Raw genomic sequence first — 13895 nt, 5'->3', positions numbered from 1 at the left:
CATTAAGTATTATTTTCTCACTACAGGTCTACAAGGTAGACATAATATTTGCAATGACAGCAAGACAGAAGACTGGAGACAGACTAGTCCAGGGTCTCAGAGCTGGGACTGGAAACCAATATTCTTGATGTCAGAGCCTGGGCAGGACCTGTGCAATAGTGTAACCTGAGCGTGGCTGAAGGGTGGGTCCAAGGAGACCTGCCGCACAAACACTGCAAAACGCCCGCTCAGCACCAAGGGGGATGTTCGTGTAACCATTCCGGCCTCCCCCCATTCTCTGAAATTCTATTAAACGCACTCAGTCAAGGCAACAGTAACCGTACGGCAGAGGGGATATGCCCCAGAAATGGAGGATTCAGGTGTCATCCACGTGGAGGCTGCCTCGGGGGAAAAGTGACGAAGATGAAATAGTAAAGTACCCTCCCCTGGATGGCCCTTGACTTGAATATGAAGAAGACACCTTAGTGTCCAGCAAGTGCCCTAGATGAATCTGCTACCAATTCTGCCTTCATTTCTTAGGAACTCAAAGCCACAGTATCCCACGTCTAGGGACACGTTGGTATTAAACATCTTCATCAAAGGCATTTTCAATGATTCTCAGACTTGTCTAAGCATCAGAATATCTGAGAAATGTACCACACACTGGCTCCCCAAAGCCTGCCTGGTAGAGTTTTGATTTAGTAACATTGGGGGTTGTTGTTGAGTCACTCAGTCATATCTGACTCTCTGTGACCCCATGGACTGCAGCATGCCAGGCTTCCCTAGAGTTTGCTCAAACTCTTGTCCATTGAGCTGATGATGCCATCCAACCATCTCATCCTCTGTCACTCTCTTCTCTTCCTGCCCTCAATCTTTCCCAGCATCAGGGTTTTTTCCAATGAGTTGACTCTTCGCATCAGGTGGCCAAAGTATTGGAGCTTCAGCATCAGACCTTCCAATGAATATTCAGGGTTGATCTCCTTGAGGATTGACTGGTTTGACCTCTTTGCTCTCCAAGGGACTCTCAGGAGCCTTCTCCAGCACGACAATTCAAAAGCATCAATTCTTTAGCGCTCAGCCTTATTTACGGTCCAACTCTCACATCCATCCATAACTACTGGAAAACCAAAGCTTTGACTATATGGACCTTTGTCAGCAAAGTGATGTCTCTGCTTTTATAATATGCTGTCTAGGTTTGTCATAGGTTTATTCTTTACCATCTGAGCCACCAGGGAAGCCCAAGTGAGGGGTTAGGTTCTGGTGTTTGGGTGAATCCTGACAAAATGATTCTGATACGCACCCCAACTCCAGCACGACTGTTTCAGGTTGTTCTTCACGGCAGTCCAAAGCCAAAACTGCACTGAGGGGGTGTGGGGGGTCAGCCTGGTAGCCCAAAAGTAGCACACAATAATCACAGTTGATATTAACATTAGTAAAGTCATGGAAGAGTGAATAGGGCACATTTTGAAGATAAGGTTGGTATTTGGCAGCTAAGAAATAAAATTATTATTCAAGTTGTACATGCCAGATATTTTTTTTTTTAGCTTCCATGACTCCCAGTACTTTATTCCAAGTGGTTACTATTCTATATTTTAAAACAATACATATTTCCTCTTTCTTATGTACTAGCTTATAAGTTTCTAGAGAACAGAAGGTCTTCTTAACTGTGCTCAGAGACCCAGTGCTAGTGGACTTTCTAGCTCATAACAGGCGCTCCAATGATGTTTGTTGAATGAATAAGAAACAACCTTCCAGCTATAACACCAACTCAAATACCCAAATGTAAACATCATTTCAGATTAAACTGGACTTGAGAATTATATTCAGCATCACATGCTTTTAATGTCTTCTACAGAATTTTCTTGAGTTATCCAATTACATCAGCTAGTATTTCTTTATTACTAAGGATACACCCAGGCTTCCCAGGTGGCACTAGTGGTAAAGAACCTGCCAATGAAGACTTAAGAGACACGGGTTTGATCCCTGGGACAGGAAGATCCCCTGGAGGAGGGCATGGCAACACACTCCAGTATTCTTGCCGGGAGAATCCCATGGACCGAAGCCTGGTGAGCTATGGTCCATTGGGTCGCAAAGGGTCGGACACGACTGAAGTGACTTTGGCATGCGTGCACGCAATGATATACCCAGGATGAACAGCCAAGCATTTTTAGAGGCTGCATCAATATTTCAGGCCGATCAGACAGCAGTGCTTAAGACAAAGGGAAAACCCTTCAAAAGTAATGATGGGGCAAAGTCATCTGGAAAGTAAACCATACGCTGGCTGTGATGATGGCACCACAGGTAGGACTTGTCCAGACTCTGATGCAGGCTTTTCAAGAAGCGAACCCATCCTCCCTGAGAGACAGGAAGCGGCATGGGGACAGCAGTCAGGTGGGACTCTGGAAGCCAGGGCAGGTCAGGTAACCTGGAAGAACATGAGCTGTGGCAGTGGGGGAACCTCCGGTCAGGGTCTTGGCCCTGTCATTCACAAGTGGTTTGATGTGGAGCTAAAGTTTCAAGTCCCTGAGTCTCAGTTTTCTCACCTATAAAATGGCATAATAAAACTTCCCTCTTAAACTGTTCAGCATATCTAGCACCATGCATGTCAAAAAAGGAAAATTCAAAACATGTCTTTCCCTGATTCACATGTGGTCTTGATCAAATCTCTCGACACCCAGATGCCAGATATCACTTGCATACATAACTTTGGGGTGTGTGTGTATGTGAGAGGGCGCTAATGAGGAGGCAGTTCAGCCAAAGGTCAATGGGTTTCAAATACTTTTGGTCACAGAAACAAAAAATCTTAAGAGGAATGACAATATATGAAATTGATAAGAAATGCTCCAACCTGCTGAGGCTCCTGGGGGACAGTCTGACAATCACCACACCAGGTGATCTTAAAGCAGCCACTGCTTTGATATTCTTTAGACCCTTGAGATCATCCAGTGCCTCCCTGACCCAGCTAGGGGCTCAGGCTGATGGCAGAGAACAGCCACAGATCAGTCAGGTGCACACGTCACCATCCAGTGCTTGGAAGGGCATCTAATATCACCAGCTAGGGATGGCTGAGCCGAATGGTATCTGTGCACCAATTCTGTTTCTTTCCAAAAGACTTCCCTGATCTTCCTTGCATGTCTTGCCATGCCTGCAGCCCTCACTGCTTGACCTCTCACATGCCATGTCTATCTTATCTTGCTTTAGGCTTTTGGAGGGGATGGATCACTAGTCAGTTTGTAGAATCCTACACAATGGTCTGCCGGTAGAATGCAAATTGTGTCTGGTGAATGGATCAGAGCATGCATGTGTGTGCATAGTCACGTCTGACTCTCTGTGACCCCATGGACTGTAACCCACCAGGCTCCTCTGTCCAAGGGATTCTCCAGGCAAGAATACTGGAGTGGGTTGCCATGCTCTCCTCCAGGGGATCTTCACAACCAAGGATCGAACCTACGTCTCCTGTGTTGGCAGGCAGGTTCTTTACCAACAGGGAAGCCCCCAAATGGATCAGTAAATAGTGGAAAAAACAGGGGGGCAGGTAATGGCTTATGCATACTCTTGAGTGCAGTATGTTTAATATTGCCTTGATGGTCTGAAATGATCATGAAAATTATGGATTTAAGCGGACTTCATATACAAGCAATGCTCAGCTCAAATAACAACTCAAATTGCACCTGCTGAGGTCTCCCAGGCTCTAGGGGTTTTATATACAGAAACCTACGGAAGAAGAGACCAGGCTATTCACCCTGGTCACTGTCAGGCTGCCAGAGAACCAAAGGGTATCTGGGATCTGAGTTCCAGGGCCCTGCCCATCGAATGGCATGACTTCTTTTGGCAAATGAAAATTTTTCAAATGGATTCATGCCCAGATGACACATTCTCCAAAATGTGTAGTTGAGCCCTCGTGCATCTGCACCAATTCTTCAACAGCTGCATCGAGCAAACCTCACACGCTGTGTGTGACAAGTGACTCAGCACGACCAGGAAGCCCACCCTGCACCAGACCTGGCTCAACTGCACGCTCGAAAGGGGCAGACACGTCCTCATTTCCAGCTCCAGTCTCCCTTCTCCCCTTCCCAACACAGATCCAAACAGAAGTTCTGGGCAATTCCCATTTCTAGGGCAGATTCCCCAGTGGAAATTACAAGATGCCTTGACATTAAAAAAGAACTGAACTTGGCAGAAGAAACGGGCTGGACATGAACTGAGTCTTTTTTGGAGTTAAAGGTTAAGAATCTATGGCTGAAAGGCTCTGTGCCTTACATATATATTGCTGTGTATAATGTAAATGTATTACAATTACATTATCCACTGTAATAATAAAGCTGAATGATGAGGTCCTCTGAATATAAACCAAACTTCACCTGTGAAACAGCACTTAAAAGCATCCTGTTTCACAGGTGAAGTTTGGCATCACCGACTCAAGGGACATGAGTTTGGGTAAACTTTGGGAGTTTGTGATGGACAGGGAGGCCTGGAGTGCTGCAGTCCATAGGATCACAGAGTCGGACACGACTGAGCGACTGCACTGAACTGAAATGTAACTGCTGCATAAATGTAAAATTACTTCTTAGCTCTTTAGGCACAGAACTCAGAAACTGACTCTGCTTGGAGCTTCCTGTCAAGGATAAGGTGAAAGCATGCTGTTGGATCCCTGAATTAAACCTGTGACTACTTCTCCAAGTAGTAGTAGTTATTAAAAGAATAAACTGAATAACTGAGTTTGTTTATTCTCCTGAAAGGCATGAAGCTGGCTTTCTGAGTCTTCCCTGCCACGACCCCCTCATTGGATGCAGTTGCCACAGTGAATGATGCGTTAATAATATGCCTCCTTAAGTATGGACATGGAAGGGGAATGAGGGGTGAGATAACTGGGAAATTGGGATCGACAGATGTACACTACTGATCATTGTTGTTCAGTTTCTAAATTGTGTCTGAATCTCTGTGACCCCACAGACTGTAACCCACCAGGCTCCTCTGTCCATGGGATTCTCCAGGCAAGAATCCTGGAGTGGGTTGCCATTTCCTATTCCAAGGGATCATCCCAACCCAGAGATTAAACCCAGGTCTCCTTTATTGCAGGCAGATTCTTGTGAGCCATCAGGTCGCTGACACAGATGCAAATTTCCGTTCATTACATGCACGACCCTATTCCGAATAACCACAGACAGACAGGGCTACCGTTGCAGGCTGTTTGCTACGGCAGCTGGCACACGCCTTTCCTGTGCACACCTCCCACTGTACTTCCGATTTCCTCAATATGACCAGAAGCTGTTTCACTGGTTACATGAAACACTCAGAGCTCCCAGCCTCTCCGCCTCTTGCACAGTGGTCTCAAGCAGCAGGTGCTGGAGAAGGAGCTGCTCATTTTCCGGGGTCAGTTCTATTAGGAGTGGGATCCCTGCACCACACTTCTAGAGCCCCTTTCCTTCCTCCCATCTATATCTCCATTTGCAAACAAAAACACTTTTCTCTTGTTTGGAAGAAATTATTTTTTCACCTACACTGAGGCCTAGTGACAAAAGGAATAATAGCTGGCTTCTAAGAAAAAGGGGCTTCCCAGGTGGAAGGTGAAAAAACCCCACCGACCCACGCAGGAGACCCGGGTTTGATCCCTGGGTCAGAAAGATCCCCTGGAGAAGGGCATGGCAACCCACTCCAGTATTCTTGCCTAGAGAATCTTATGGACAGAGGAGCCTGGTGGGTTACAACCCATGAGGTCACAGAGAGTCAGACATGACTGAAGTGACTTAGCACAGATGTACCCACTCTAGGAAAAAAATAAAAGCAAACACTGATGCTTGTTGATGTGGAAGACGGGGAGTCTTGACTTGGATGCACAGAGTTAAATTTAGTTAAATTCACCAGCTGCGGCTGCCAGGACTGCCAGGGCCTGGATCTCAACAGCTTATCTAATGCTGGTTTGTACAGCCCTCGACGACTCAAATATTTCTTACCTTGATTGTTTAATTAAATTCAGGTATGGTTCAGAGGACAGCAAGAGCCCCGTGTCGTAAAAATAATGAGAGTTTTTGAAGTTTTAACTCCAGCAGCCCATTTACAATTATGATTTAATTGAAAGCTTTGTAAAGTGTAGCTGCAATATTCTAGGCACTGAAAAAGTCAATCATTACTTGTAATGATGAAGGGATCAGTAATAAGATATAAAGCTTCACTTTGAGGTCATCAGTTCACACATAGCCTAAGTCTGCAGGGCCTCTGTGAGATCCTATTAAAGGCAGGCACACATGTGTCCACACACACACACTCATACACACACACACACAGGGGCTTTGAACAGGTTAGGATGACACAAGTGGCCTCAGTCCAATTTCTAACCGGATGGAGAAGTCAGCTTTACAAAAACCAAATGACAAACAAAGCCTTTTGCAAATTTTGTGATTAGCAAAATCAATGAGGATGAAAGTAAAACTAGAAAAAATTGTAACTCCTGGTTGTGCATTTTCTAGAAGCTGCAAGTACAATTTCAATCCAGAAGAAAACCATTTGTGCTATTATTGCTGATGCTCATATAAACAAGGCAAAACTGCAGAAAGTCAGTAAGTGAGCCCCATTGAGTTAAAAAAATGTTTTAAGTAGATGGTGCCTCAAAGTGAGGCAACCTGTAGATTATAAGCATAAGAAAGCTTGTTTAAGAATAACAGCTATTAGAAACAATCAACAGAAGTGTTTCATTTTTACAGGAATAAAGGTAAGCTTCTCACTTTAAAAGATATTGCTAATGACAAGCCACCCATCGCTGAGAATTGCTTGTCCATCCATCTGTCAAGGCCCTGGGCTCCCCACTCACCCTGTGGCTGCTTCAATTCACAACCAACAATGGTGGGCACGTGGGGATGTGGGAAGCCAACCAGCTCCCACCAGACTGCGTCTCTTGTCCTGTCTGCGTTCTCCAAACCCTGCACACCAACCACGATCCATCTCTACAGATGATCATTGTGACATCAGAATGCAAACTGTTACATGGGGTCCTCCTGCAGGAGCTAAGCAGGGAATGCAATCAACCCACGGGACCAAGTTCAAAACACAGGACAAAGAAGCAGGGACAGACAGACGGGTCTGCAGTCTGTGGCTGTATGCACCTTGTATGAGCAGGAATGGATGAAGAGAGGGAGCAAGGAGCAAACGTGTGGATCACCACCACTTGAGACCATGCACAGTGAGGCACTCAAACAAAATAGACGCACCTACGTGAGCATCTCCTACAGTCCACGGCATTCCTGCTGGAATGTCCCTTACAGACGTGACCTACCCATCACCATCTCAAGACAAACATCCGGTCCAGAGAGGACCCCAGACTCCACCCCCCATCCAGGGAGATGCACTCACTTGTGTCCAGACTCGTGGGCGATGGTGAAGGCCAGTCCGAGACCTGTGTCCTCATTAATCGTGCAGCTGCGGTACTTACTGCACATGCCACTGATGGGCGCGAATCCTATGAGACAAACATGAAAAGAACATACAGGCGCAGCACCACAGGAAAATAAAGACGGGGGCAGAGCACACGTGTGTGTTTACCTCTGTCCTTCAGAGACGCTTGGTTCTCGTCTTTGTCAGGTGAAATGTGAAACAGGAAACCCCTGTAAGGGGCCCTGAATCATGTGGGAGAGGGGCGTTTGTTCTCTCTTCATGGAAACAGCCCACATGTTCAAGTGAACAGCCTATGTCATGTTCAAGTTACAGGGTGCCAGGGGGGCAACATCAAAGAGGGAGTTCCCTGCTGAAGGAGGAGAGTTTCAGCTTTTTTCCTACAAACATCTACGTCCTCAGAGGCCCGAGACAAAGTGCTGTAGAGAGTGGGTATCGATGGTCCTCAAGGCCACACCAGGGTGGAGGACCTGCCGGGATGGGGGTGGGGTTCACAGGACTCAGCATCTGTCCTGCTCATGGGTATAATTTAATGTGGATAAAGGACACAGTGTGGAATCAGCAGCGGGAATAAGCACATGGGGAAATGCCCGGGGGAAACCAGGCACGAGATTCCAGGGCCTTCTCCACTGTGGCCTTGCACAAAAGGACTTAGCTCCCCTGACAAGAGGAATGAGGCCGACCAGGGGTGCTCAGCAGAGACCCAGGTCCAGGCGTTGGTTGGGGGCTGGCCACAGAGCACCTCTGCCTGCTGTGGGCCCCGGTTCCAGGCCCCCAGCAGGAAAGCAGGCGTCCAGGTCAGCCTCACTGAGTGTACAGTGTAGGCCCAGTGGGTCAGGCTCTCCAGCTGGGGGCCGGGAACCCTACTGGATCCCCAGGCGATGCAGGGATGCAGGCGGCCACCGGCCCACTTTGCGTGCAGGCCTTTCTGGGAACAAGGAGTCAGGACTGACCTCTATCAAACCCAGCCTTGTTTGAATGTTTTTGTAATAAAGAGACTTGTTCCCCAAGACCTTGGGAAGAAATGGAGAATTAGGAAAAAAAAAAAAACAAATGTCCAGGAGCACCTCTGTCAGTAGCACCATTTGCAAGAAAACCCCCTCTTGGACGTTACCCCCACTGTAACCTGTAACTTGAACATTACACAGAACTGTGGACTGTTTTCCACGAAGAGAGAACAAACACCCTTCTCCCACATTATTTAGGGCCCTTTGTATGACTGTCCAAGGGTTTCCTGCTTCATATTTCACTGTTTGGAAAAGTATAAAAAAAATTTGTATTATAAAGTACCACCAAGATACACTCAGCCCTTTAAACATGCTAAAAATGGCTAAGATTGAGATGTTTGTAGAGAAACAGAAAAATGAAGAACACAATATTATTGCAGTGTCTCTATAAATATTCATAAACATTTTTCTTTCCTATAATGAGAGACCCACTTGGACCTCTTGATTCCATTCTCACAATTAGAGGAAGAAATTGTTTCTTAAATTAGAAGAGACAGGAGTTCTTGAATCGGTGAGCCCTTTCCTTGGGAAAGAAGTGATTTTGGTGACAACAAGCGTGCTTCTGCAGCAGCAACGTTTACGCAGGGAGCGCATCTGTTTCCTACGACGGTGCTCAGCAGCAGGTGCCACTTACGGATCCGGGAGGGAGGTGAGAACCCTCCATGCCCCAGGCTGCTGATGGTTCGCGGCACACATGAATCTGTCAGAGCCCCAGCGGAGGGTCTTACCCAGGGTGTCACAGGGTTCATTCTTCCAGGAGCATATGTCCAGGCCGGTGAGTAAGATGGCGTGGTCATGGCGAGCCCCATCTTTCCCCGTCAGTCCAGACTGCCACTGGCAGAAGCTGCTCAAGCTGTGGTCCGCGTGATGGCTTATCACCAGCCCTGGCTATGTGGGAGGGCACCCGAGAGCCCGGGATAACAGGAAAAAAGCATGTCAAGCAATTGCATTGGCACTGTCATCACCGCAAACTAGCTTTGATTTGGATTTCAATGACGTGGGTGAATCTGAATGGCAGACAAACTGATTTATCCATTTCACATATTAAAATCCAAAGGAGGGTGTTGTCTATAAAACCTGTAGAGTCAGTGTAGACGCTCATGTTCCTTTCTCGAGTTCTGTACAAAGCAGTGTGGATGCATTCGATCACTGAACACATTTTGAGGACCCAAGAAACATTACTCCTGTGTGTGTAACTCTTCTAAGAGTTATTATTACAGTGTTAAACTAGGTCACTTTTCCATAGAGGCACCATGTTGTAAGAAGAGGCTGCTCAACTGACAAAGCTTTTTATTTCTAGAAAGAAATTTCTTTAATCTCTAGAAAGCTTTATTTGTTTATTTCTAGAAAACAGCCTGGAACTAGGAGGAAACTATACAGATGACATTCAGCCTCCCCCATGTATTGCTGTTGTTGTTCAGCAGCTAAGTCATGTTTGACTCTTTTGTGACCTCAAGGACTATACCCCGCCAGGCTCCTCTGTCCAGGGGGATTCCCAGGCAAGAATCCTGGAGTAAGTTGCCATTTCCTCCTCCAGGGGATCTTCCCAACCTAGGGATCAAACCCGCATCTCCTGCATTGGCGGGCAGATTCTTTACCACTGAGCCATGATGGTATATGTACTAGTTCTAATAGATCTAATAGATCAGCAGTGAAAGATCAGAATGAAGGTCACCTGAATTCTTGGAAAATGAAGAATTTGGGGGGCTGGTAAGAATATCTCTCAAAGCTGGCAGATGAGTTATTTAAATCTATAGGTATGATATATTTTCCTATGGATGGTCAGAGAAAACCAGCTTAAATAACCCCATTTCAGGACAACAACTTGTTTAAAGCTTTCCTGACCCGAGTCTTGGGCTGGAACTGTGTCTCAGTCACTAACACATTTTCCCCTTCGGTGTTTGTTGTGTTTTCCCAGAGAGCCAAATGCACCCAAGCTTAATGCTGTACATCAACCCTGGGACATGCCTTGCATTCTTCAGCTGGTGGTTTCCAGGAAAACTGCATTAATTAAAGTTAACACAGGTGTATGATCAAACGATAACCTCGCTTATTCTTTGCTGCTTGGATGAATTCCAAGGTGAAACGTTTTAATGCAGAGAATAATTAACCTGTCACCTGGGAATCCCTCGTCCAGCAGCCCCCTCTGCAGACACACAGGAGAGGCAGTGGGGCTGTACCTCGCTGACTATTCAGTCCAGAAACACGCCTGCCCCTGCATACCCTGCCTGCACGGAAAGAGGGCCGCAACCCAGAGCCTGCAAAGCTGAAGGCATCTGAGATCTTATCAAGGGTCTCAGAGTTCATCTAACAATTTTGTTTCATAAACAAGACAACCATGGCTAACAGGAGAGTCTGCTGAAACACCAGTAAGGGTGGAACTGGAGGCTAGGTTCCTGACTAGGACCCGGGGTTCACTCCCTGACGTCCAGTCAACGACCAGCTCGGGGCAAAATAGAACCGAGAGCCCTTTATGGCTAAGACACTCCCCCTCGCTTCTGCCACAAGATGCCCACCCAAGTCCTTACTGTGAACAGACGTGCACCTCTGTCTGCCCACCCAGGGGTTCTGAAATGAAGGCGTCAGAGAAGCTTTTCCCCACTGCCCCCAAGATCCAGCATAATTTGGAGGTTTGGGTGCAATGAGAGAAATGTGCCTGACATCCTAGACTCTGTAAGAATAAAATCCTGAGACTGAAGGCGGTGAAGGTGAGTGTCAGCGGCTGGGAGGGAACAGAGTAAAGCACGCAGGGCCGCACGGCTCGGTTGAGCCTCTGGCTATGGGGTGGTGTTAGTCTTCTAACAAAAGACCCCACTTCCATCCTCAGGGCTCACGGTGGCTGAGGACCAGGCCTGCACTTCATATTCCTAGTGTATTTCCCACCCAGGTATTTACAGTAGTTCTTCTTGGGACTTCCACGGTGGTCCAGTGGCTAAAACGTCATGCTCTCAATGCAAGGGACCTAGGTTCAGTCTCTGGTCAGGGATCTAAATCCCTCACACCACCACTAAAGAACCCCACACGCTGCAATGAAGATCAAAGACTAAGCATCTCAACTAAGACCACTGTGGCCAAATAAATAAATATGCACCTATATATTTTAAAGTTACTTTTCCTTTCCATTTTCTTATTTAGCCAAGCAAAAGAGTATGTCTTACTACTCCACACAAAAATCACAAACAAAAGTCAAATAAGCATTATGGGAACTGACAAGAAACTCACTGTTTTAGACACACAATATCAGAACATTTCTGTCCTCAAAGGGAAAGAGAAGGAAAGAATCCAAAGAAAAATTATATTTAGGAAAACAAATAGTGATTTTGCAGTTATTTTTTCGAGGCGGGGGGAAAGCTGCTGGTACCAAAGATAGGATACCTGTTCCTCTTCCAGAAGAATCAGAGCGACAATGGCAATGTTGATGTTCCCTCCTATTGTTCCGTCTTTGAATAAAGCAGACACCTGGGAAAGACAGGTAATTCATGTCAGTCCCTATACATGACACCCTTTCCCCTATCCTTTAGCCTGGAGTTCACAGTTGAAAGCCAATTCCATGTTCTCCACTGATGGAGCAACGTTCGGTTTCTCACACTGCTAGACACACAGGGAGGTGAAGTGCAAGTGTGAAAGTGAAAGTGTTAGTCGCTCAGTCATGTCTGACTCTTTGTGACCCCATGGACTGTAGTCCACCAGGCTCCTCTGTCCATGGGACTCTCCAGGCAAGAATACTGGAGTGGGTAGCCTTTCCCTTCTCCAGGGGACCTTCCCAAACCAGGGATTGAACCCAGGTCTCCTGCATGGCAGGCAGGTTCTTTACCATCTGAGCCAAAAGGGAAACCCAAGACACACAGGTATGGGAACATCTAATCACACCAACTGTTGGGTCCTTACTGTTGGTGCCTGGAAGTAAAACAATGAAGTCTGGGGAGGCAGGTCCCACGAGTTATCAAACACCAGTGAAGGGCTCACAAGGCCCCAGTTGGTAAGTGTCCTCATTAGAATACAAGGAAGTTTCTTTTTTAACTTACAGCGATGATCCACAGGGGAGCACTCCCCAAGGTGTCCTAGCGAAAGATTCCAGAAGCATAAGAGAAATTCTTGGGAAAAGACCAAGAGGATACAAGAAAGAGAAGGAAATCAATGTAGAAAGAAGGTCATCAAGGGGAGATGCAGACATTAGAGGTGAAGGTCACAGGCGTAGAAAAGAGTGATCAGAGTGGCATTTGAGGTAATGAGTGAGGATGAGTCAAGGGTCCCGGGAAGCTCCAGGGAGTTGATTTGGCACCAAGATGTTGGAATTCAGGAAAAGCTCAACAGAACACAGGCAATGTTTGCAAATGTCAGAGACCTGCAGTGGCGGGTGCCTCCGGGTCACCACCTCCCTCAGTCCCCTGGGAGATAGGAAACCACTCGGGTCTGGCCGCCAAAAACAAGGACAGTGAGAGCAGCCATGACGAATCACGGCAAACTGAATCATATTTGGGGGTACTCTGTCTATCAGGATGTGAAACATATGCTTCAAATACTGTCATCACAACTATTTAAAAAATGCACTTTGATGGCCCCAAATTTTGTCTTCTGTTACACAGATTCCACTTAGGTGGTATGGGGCTTAGACACCACTCACCACACTTTAGTAAAGACTAGAGGTTCCAAGCAGAGACGAAGCCAGACACATTTTTATCTGCAGTGACATTTAAAAAAAATTTTTTTATTGGCATATAGTTGCTTTACAGTATTGTGTGAGTTGCTCCTGTGCAGTGAAGGGAGCCAGTTACATGTATTACATGTATTCATGTATTGCATGTATTACATGTATTATATGTATGCATTGTTTGTTATTGCTGTTGGGTCACAGAGTCGTGTCTGACTGTCATCCCATGGACTGCCAGGCTCCTCCGTCTGTGGGATTTCCAAGGCAAGAATATTGGAGTGGGTTTCCATTTCTTTCTGCAAGGGATCTTCCCAACCCAGGGACTGAACCTGTATCTTCTGAACTGGCAGGCGGACTCCTTACTACTGAGCCACCAGGGAAGCCCCATGTGCACATATATCCCCTTGTTTTTGGATTTCCTTCCAATTTAGGTCACCTCTGCAGTGACATTCTAATTGGTGTACTGCTTCTTGTTCTTGAAGATAAAATAATGTATATTTTATATTCATATTCCTAAAAAGATGAGCATTTCTATGTGCTGTGTGCTAAGTCACTTCAGTCATGTCCAACCCTTTGCGACCCCCTGGACTGTAGCCCGCCAGGCTCCTCTGTCCATGGGGACTCTCCAGGCAAGAATACTGGAGTGGGTTGCCATGCCCTCCGCCAGGGGGTCTTCCCAACTCAGGGATCAAACCCGGGTCTCCCGAATTATGGGAGGATTCTTTACCATCTGAGCCACCAAGGAAGATGGGCATTTCTATAGGGCCATCTAAAATCACACATATATAATGCCAATGGGCAGACTTACTGCACTCAAAAGTATTAGCATCTTCTTGGAGATTTCTGATAAGTGGAGACATCATAAACTTGAA

The 13895-nt window shown here is 46.5% G+C and overlaps 1 protein-coding gene across 2 annotated transcripts in view; it reads right to left on the bottom strand.

Moving 5' to 3' along the window:
* Window positions 1-13895, bottom strand: part of ADAMTS16 (ADAM metallopeptidase with thrombospondin type 1 motif 16) — a 184581-nt gene that overhangs the window by 104507 nt on the left and 66179 nt on the right. For both annotated transcript variants that reach the window (XM_043488833.1, XM_043488834.1), the window contains exons 6-8: window positions 11748-11831; window positions 9101-9260; window positions 7327-7432 (exon numbers count right to left, since the gene is read on the bottom strand). In XM_043488833.1, coding sequence (XP_043344768.1) covers window positions 7327-7432; window positions 9101-9260; window positions 11748-11831 — 350 coding nt within the window. The remainder of the gene's footprint in view (window positions 1-7326; window positions 7433-9100; window positions 9261-11747; window positions 11832-13895) is intronic.

This window comes from Cervus canadensis, chromosome 16 (genome assembly GCF_019320065.1).
Source record: "Cervus canadensis isolate Bull #8, Minnesota chromosome 16, ASM1932006v1, whole genome shotgun sequence".
NCBI lineage: Eukaryota > Metazoa > Chordata > Mammalia > Artiodactyla > Cervidae > Cervus > Cervus canadensis.
The sequence above is the reverse complement of the archived record's forward strand: the minus strand, read 5'-3'. Positions and strand labels throughout refer to the sequence as shown.